We start from the raw sequence: 8,337 nt of genomic DNA, 5'->3' as shown, positions 1-8,337 counted from the left end.
TTTAAGACATGAAGGTCAGTCAATCTGGAAAATGTCAAGGACTTTGAGTTTCTTCAAGTGCAGTCACAAAAACCATCAAGCACTATGATGAAACAGGCTCTCATGAGGACCGCCACAGGAAAGGAAGACCCAGAGATACCTCTGCTGCAGAGGATAAGTTCATTAGAGTTAACTGGACCTCAGATTGCAGCCCAAAGAAATGCTTCACAGAATTCAAGTAATAGACACATCTCAACATCAACTTTTCAGAGGAGACTGTGTGAATCAAGCCTTCATGGTCGAATTTCTGCAAAGAAACCACTACTAAAGGACACCAATAATAAGAAGAGACTTGCTTGGGACAAGAAACACGAGCAATGGACATTAGACTGGTGGAAATCTGTCCTTTGATCTGATGAGTCTACATTTGAGATGTTTGGTTCCAACCACAGTGTCTTTGTGAGATGCAGAGTGGATGGAACGGATGATGAACGGATGACCTCCGCATGTGTGGTTCCCACCGTGAAGCATGGAGGAGGAGGTGTGATGGTGACACTGTCCGTGTTTTATTTAGAATTCAAGGCACACTTAACCAGCATGGCTACCACAGCGATATGCCATCTCATCTGTGGGATTAGTGAGACTATAATTCGTTTTTCAACAGGACAATGACCCAACACACCTCCAGGCTGTTTTGACCAAGAAGGAGAGTGATGGAGTGTTGCATCAGATGACCTGGCCTCCACAACCACCGACCTCAACCCAATTGAGATGGTTTGGGATGAGTTGGACCGCAGAGCGAAGGAAAAGCAGCCAACAAGTGCTCATCAAATTTGGGAACTCCTTCAAGACTGTTGGAAAAGCATTCCAGGTAAAGCTGGTTGAGAGAATGGCAAGAGTGTGCAAAACTGTCATCAAGGCATAGGGTGGCTACTTTGAAAAATCTCAAATGTATTTTGATTTGTTTAACACTTTTTTGGTTACTACATGATTCCATATATGTTATTTCATAGTTTTGATGTCTCACTATTATTATGAAATGTAGAAAATAGTAAAAATAAAGAAAAAAACTCTGGAATGAGTAGATGTGTCCAAACTTTTGACTGGTACTGTAAGTTGAATTTTCACTTAGTCATGCATTACTGTCAATGGGAAACTAAGTGAAACGTTGAGGTAAACAAACAGCCCCCATGGTTTAACAACACCCCCCACTCCACCCAATTTTCCAGTTACCCACTAATATGTATATAAGGGGCTGTTTGAAAGGGGGTCATTCTTTACAGGTAACATACCACATCTTCTGTCTGAAATGGGTATAAGTGAACATTTGAGGTAAGTGGGAATTACGATTCACCCCTAAAAGATAGAGGATACTTGCCATGCAGTTTCCTGTTTCCTCTGTGCTGCTGATGCTCCACAGTCATGTGACGTCTCCAGATGGGGTTCCGGTGTAGAAGAATGATTCCAGACACCGTCTCTCCACTGAGCAGCGAGATCGGCCCGTCCAGCATGAACAGAGTCTGCTTCTAGTGGGTTGGCCTGATGGAGGGAAGAGGGAGAGGCTGATATCGCATTGGCTGTACTGATTGTGAAAGCTGCTAGGGCCCAGTGTCTACCTCCACTACTTACTCAGAGTAGGGCCCAGTGTCTAACTCCAATGTGGTTTTGTCTCTCTCCAGGCTCTGGAACTGAACTCTGAACCAGGAAGTGAACCCGTGGAATGTCCCGGCCTTTTCCACGATGAAGGTAAACTGGCCCCTCAGCTTCTAGACAGGGAACACGTTGACTTACATGTATGTGTGTGTGAATTACATGTTATTATATTGTTTTACACCATGGCATTGTTGAATACTCCTTTCTGATTGGCTTGAAGGCATTCTAGAGTGTGCGTTATTTTCCTATAGCGCACAGTATATTTGCACGGTAGAATTCAATGCCTATAGTTCATTTTTACACGTTTTGTTTGAGCTGCTTTTGACAGCAAAAGTTGAATTGAAAACAGTATTGGTATTGTTGAATTCTATTTTCATAATAGCAAGCTAGGTCTGATGGTTTGGTTAGCTAAACTAGCAAGTCTGTTTATTTGGTTACAACAGCAACTACTGTAGCCATCTAGTAAACTTGCTAGCTACTTCAGTGAGTGTTGAACACATTATCCTGTCAAATTAACACATTTCTAGTGGCAAATGTATTAAATTATAGCCATGGTATAAAAAGGATAATCAACTCGGGGCTTCATACGTTCTCTGAAAAATAATGCAACTCAGTGGAAGTTCAGTTCCACTCTGCTAGTGCGTCGTGGAACACACCTTCCACTTCGTTCATTATTTTCCAGAGAACGCTTAGCCCCTTGTTGATTATGCCTTACATTTACACTGTATATAATCCAGTACCAGATCTGTGAGAACCAGACGTACTGTACCTCTAGATCTGTAACATGCAGCATGAGCATGTCCAGAGTGATGACATCACAGGGGGTGGCCAGGCAGTCTTCAGGCTGGAGGAGGTGGCTGAACCTGGGCCTGGAGAAGAACTCTGACTGGGCCAGGGATCTGGAGGGTGGGGGCAGTCACATTAACTAGCCACTCACAGCCACTCAATATTGTTCAATGACAGACTTACCCGATTGGTTTGGTTGTTTAATTTGCACTGTAAAGACTGGAGCATAGCTGACAGAGCAATTTTAAGTTTGTTGTTCCACTTTACCATAGATGTTACGCTTACCACTTCACACCAAACTACACCCTCACCACCGAGAGACAGCTTGCCAGAAACAGATTAAGCCTAGTCCTGGACTAAAAAGCAAGTGCTTCTTAGTTCAGGATTTGTACAGGCTTCATCTATATCTGGGAAACTGACCCCAAAGGTATTGTAGTTAAAACTTACTGTCCATAGTGTTGTCCCTACTGTAGTTGCATCACTGTGACATCACACCTGACAGACAGTCTCACTACTGAAACCCTCCACATTGGAAATAAACAAACAGTTACATACACTCCTGGTTTACACTTGACAAACACCTCAGGACAACTCATGTCATTTAAAATAAATGACAAAACAGGCAAAAGCGTCATGAAAAACAAACTAAGAATACTTATATAACAACTACAGCTCAATTAACTGATCACATCAGGGATTACATTTAGAGAACGCAAATGGACATGGTCAGTGAGACCCATAGAAATAGAATCATCATAATACAATAATAATGAAATAGAATCACCATGGTCAGAGGCTCCAGGTCTGTTCTAGTGATTATATTTCTATGGTGTGACCACTGGGGCTGAACCCCAGCTTTGGATCTTTCTGGAGGGCAGTGAAGTCCAGTCCGTAGGGCTGCTCCCAGAAGCCCATCCTCTCTGTGTAGTAGTCCAGGGCCTGACGGGACCAGGCAGAGAGATTTTCATTTCATTTTCCATTGCAAAATGCTTTGCTATGGTGGAGATCAGGAGATGAGAATCAAGTAGGTTCTCAATCACAGAAGTCTTTATGAAACAATGGTGTTAGTGGATTCAGAGGTTAAAACAATAACTCCTAGTCCTAGCAGCATACAGTTCCCTACCAGCAGACAGTTGCCCATCCACTCTGAGATCAGGATGTCTACTGTGCCTGGTAGCTCCAGCTCCTCAGCCCGACCCTGGAAGACTGTCACAACCTCCTCACAGCCGTTCTGCCTCACCAGGGTCTCAGTGTGTTCTGCTATGGAGCTGGCCTCCAATGCATACACCTACAGAACAACACAACACAGGACTTAATACACTTACAGAACAGAAGTTTCATACACCTACAGCACAAACGCATGGTGTTTGAATGTACATTGTTCCCTAGATGGAGATATAGGCATTGTAATATGAAGGCTCAAAATAAAAGTTGACTGCTATCTGGCACTAAACATGAATTTAATAAAATATCTTAGACTTTTATCTGCGATATGAATAGTTACTGATTATAATAATATATATATATATTATCTTGGTATCCTTACAGCTTTGGGCTGGGCCAGGCGGGCACAGAAGAGGCTGATGACTCCGGTGCCACAGCCCAGGTCCATAACCACCTTCCCCGTGACGGGGGCGCTGTTGGTCAGAATCACCTGGCGGTACGCCTCCGTCCTCGCTCGGTCACTCAGCATCTCCAGTTGAAGCCTCTGGGTCAGCAGAAACACAGACAACAATATTAACACATGTTGCATAGGCTACCTCCCAAATGCCACCCGTTTCCCTATATAGTGCACATTAGGGAATAGGGTGCCATTTGGGACAAATCTGGGCCCTGGTCAAAAGTAGTAAAATATATATTTAAAAGGATGCCATTTGGGATGCAAATAATATCACTGTGTAGAAATTAATGTATTGTTAATTAGGAAGAGAGAGAGACAAGAAGCCAAACCAGTGTTCCATAGCTGCCAAAGTACTCTTCATCCTGCCAGGGGTCCTGAGGTGTCCTCTGAGGTGTCCTCCTCCACACCTTGTTTTAGGTAACTGTCCTCCACATCTTGTTTCAGGTAACTAGATGGAACGTTGCCACAGAGGCCTCCTAACTCTGCCCACCACCAGTCAGCTGACGTCTTGGTGTGGACCAGTAACCTGTCTCCAGCTCTGAAACTCAGCTGTGGTCAGAGAGGGTTAGGGTTAAGGTCAGATGGGGTCAGCGATAAACATACACACATAGACAAACAGCTGGGGTCAGAGACAGACATACACATACTGTAGACATACAGCTGGGGTCAGAGACAGACATACACATACTGTAGACATACAGCTGGGGTCAGAGACAGACATACACATACTGTAGACATACAGCTGGGGTCAGAGACAGACATACACATACTGTAGACATACAGCTGGGGTCAGAGACAGACATACACATACTGTAGACATACAGCTGGGGTCGGAGACAGACATACACACACTGTAGACATACAGCTGGGGTCGGAGACAGACATACACATACTGTAGACATACAGCTTGGGTCGGAGACAGACATACACATACTGTAGACATACAGCTGGGGTCGGAGACAGACATACACATACTGTAGACATACAGCTGGGGTCAGAGACAGACATACACATACTGTAGACATACAGCTGGGGTCAGAGACAGACATACACATACTGTAGACATACAGCTGGGGTCAGAGACAGACATACACATACTGTAGACATACAGCTGGGGTCAGAGACAGACATACACATACTGTAGACATACAGCTGGGGTCAGAGACAGACATACACATACTGTAGACATACAGCTGGGGTCAGAGACAGACATACACATACTGTAGACATACAGCTGGGGTCAGAGACAGACATACACACACTGTAGACATACAGCTGGGGTCGGAGACAGACATACACATACTGTAGACATACAGCTGGGGTCAGAGACAGACATACACATACTGTAGACATACAGCTGGGGTCAGAGACAGACATACACATACTGTAGACATACAGCTGGGGTCAGAGACAGACATACACATACTGTAGACATACAGCTGGGGTCGGAGACAGACATACACATACTGTAGACATACAGCTTGGGTCGGAGACAGACATACACATACTGTAGACATACAGCTGGGGTCGGAGACAGACATACACATACTGTAGACATACAGCTGGGGTCAGAGACAGACATACACATACTGTAGACATACAGCTGGGGTCGGAGACAGACATACACATACTGTAGACATACAGCTGGGGTCAGAGACAGACATACACATACTGTAGACATACAGCTGGGGTCAGAGACAGACATACACATACTGTAGACATACAGCTGGGGTCAGAGACAGACATACACACACTGTAGACATACAGCTGGGGTCGGAGACAGACATACACATACTGTAGACATACAGCTGGGGTCAGAGACAGACATACACATACTGTAGACATACAGCTGGGGTCGGAGACAGACATACACATACTGTAGACATACAGCTGGGGTCGGAGACAGACATACACATACTGTAGACATACAGCTGGGGTCGGAGACAGACATACACATACTGTAGACGTACAGCTGGGGTCGGAGACAGACATACACATACTGTAGACATACAGCTGGGGTCAGAGACAGACATACACATACTGTAGACATACAGCTGGGGTCGGAGACAGACATACACATACTGTAGACATACAGCTGGGGTCAGAGACAGACATACAGTATAGGTGTAGAAAAGGCACATGGAGTTGGTGGAATAATCCTTTAATTCATGGCCACTTACTCAGCTGGGCCAGGGGAGCTTTAATTAGGTCAGGTGGCAATGACGGACAGATCTCATCCCCATAAAAGGAGGAAAACGCCATCGCCTGATCTCGCTGCTTTCTCTTCCTTAACTCCGTCTGCTCCAGAAGTTCTGTGCGTCCATGAATCCATGTAAGTCCACCGACTCTGTTACCTTTCATCTGAACTATCTGTTGCGAGCGGGAGAGTGGGCCATCAGTTATTGTTTATAGTTACTACCGCGGAGCGTGGCTTGGAGCGCATGCTTCAAACATATGGTGTAATGTGAATGGTCAATGATCACGGCCCTAATGCTCCTCATAGGCCAATTATGCAATCGATATGGTTAATATGTAATTAAATTAATTACATGTACACATGAAGACAATTGAAAGGGTGAAATGAGAAACGTCATTGTTTGCTAACTGATCGACTTTGATATCAAAATAATGGGGATTATAGATTGAATAACCATTCACTGTTTGTATTCTTTCATGATTTATGAAAAATAGTTACGAGCCTAAATGACTCACGGATGATTACTATTGACTTCTTAATGAACTGGATTGTTGAATTCCCTAATTATGTTTATCATGAATGCTTGTTATGACTTGATCTTTGTGATTATGAATTTGATTGGATACATGTTATTTTGTTTCCTTTGTTATGCAGCACAGACTACTCAGTAAATATACCACTTTATGGTTAAAGGAATTCCTGCCTCAGTCTCATCCATTCCTCTGTCACCTGACACGTGACCACCTGTTCACCTTCACTGTCAGTCATCCTACCTGTCCAGCTACCCACACAGATTCCACTAATCTTTCAATAGGTGTCAGGGACAGACATAGACAAACAGTATAGACATACACTACCGTTCAAAAGTTTGGGGTCACTTAGAAATGTCCTTGTTTTTGAAATAAAAGCAATTTTTTTTGTCCATTAAAATAACATAAAATTGATCAGAAATACAGTGTAGACATTGTTAATGTTGTAAATGACAATTGTAGCTGGCAACGGCTGATTTTTAAAAATGGAATATCTACATAGGCATACAGAAGTCCATTATCAGCAACAATCAGCAATCTGGGCCTCCCACTCCTTCTATTCTGGTTAGAGCCAGTTTGTGCTGTTCTGTGAAGGGAGTAGTACACAGCATTGCACGAGATCTTCAGTTTCTTGGCAATTTCTCGCATGGAATAGCCTTCATTTCTCAGAACAAGAATAGACTGAAGAGTTACAGAAGGAAGTCTTTGTTTCTGGCCATTTTGAGCCTGTAATTGAATACACAAATTCTGATGCTCCAGATACTCAACTAGTCTAAAGAAGGCCAATTGTATTGCTTCTTTAATGAGAACAACAGCTTTCAGCTGTGCTAACATAATTGCAAAAGGATTTTCTAATGATCAATTAGTCTTTAAAAATGATAAACTTGGATTATCTAACACAATCTGCCATTGGAACACAGGAGTGATGGTTGCTGATAATGGGCCTCTGTACGCCTATGTAGATATTCCATAAAAAAAATCAGCCGTTTCAAGCTACAATAGTAATTTACAACATTAACAATGTCTACACTGTATTTCTGATCAATTAGATGTTATTTTGATGGACAAAAAATGTGCATTTCTTCAAAAACAAGGAAATTTCAAAGTGACCCCAAACTTTTGAATGATAGTGTGCATACAGTTGTAAGAAAAAGTATGTGAACCCTTTGGAATTACCTGGATTTCTGCATAAATTGGTCATAAAATTTGATATGATTTTCATCTAAGTCACAACAACAGACAAACGGTGTGCTTAAACTTATATCACACAAATGATTGTATTTTTCTTGTCTATATTGAATACATCATTTAAACATTCACAGTGTAGGCTGGAAAAAGTATGTGAACCCCTAGGCTAATAACTTCTCCAAAAGCTAATTGGAGTCAGGAGTCAGCTAACCTGGATCAATGAGTCAATCTCGTCTCCAGTCAATGAGACGAGATTGGAGATGTTGATTAGAGCTGCCCTGCCCTATTAAAAACACTCATAAAATTTGAGTTTGTTATTCACAAGAAGCATTTCCTGATGTGAACCATGCCTCAAATAAAATAAATCCCAGAAGACCTAACAT

The 8,337-nt window shown here is 42.8% G+C and overlaps 1 protein-coding gene across 1 annotated transcript; it reads right to left on the bottom strand.

The window, feature by feature from the left end:
* Positions 1–1,276: 1,276 nt before the first annotated feature.
* prmt2 (protein arginine methyltransferase 2) lies at positions 1,277–6,482 on the bottom strand. Its single transcript, XM_039014295.1, is given in 9 exon segments — positions 1,277–1,518; positions 1,609–1,745; positions 2,402–2,531; positions 3,269–3,357; positions 3,542–3,706; positions 3,965–4,126; positions 4,369–4,456; positions 4,494–4,588; positions 6,459–6,482. Coding segments are annotated over 9 exon segments (1,086 nt in total). The 3' UTR covers positions 1,277–1,322.
* Between the last annotated feature and the right edge of the window lie 1,855 nt (positions 6,483–8,337).

This window comes from Salvelinus namaycush, chromosome 19 (genome assembly GCF_016432855.1).
Source record: "Salvelinus namaycush isolate Seneca chromosome 19, SaNama_1.0, whole genome shotgun sequence".
NCBI classification, from domain to species: Eukaryota; Metazoa; Chordata; class Actinopteri; order Salmoniformes; family Salmonidae; genus Salvelinus; species Salvelinus namaycush.
This window is presented reverse-complemented; position numbering and strand designations above follow the sequence as displayed.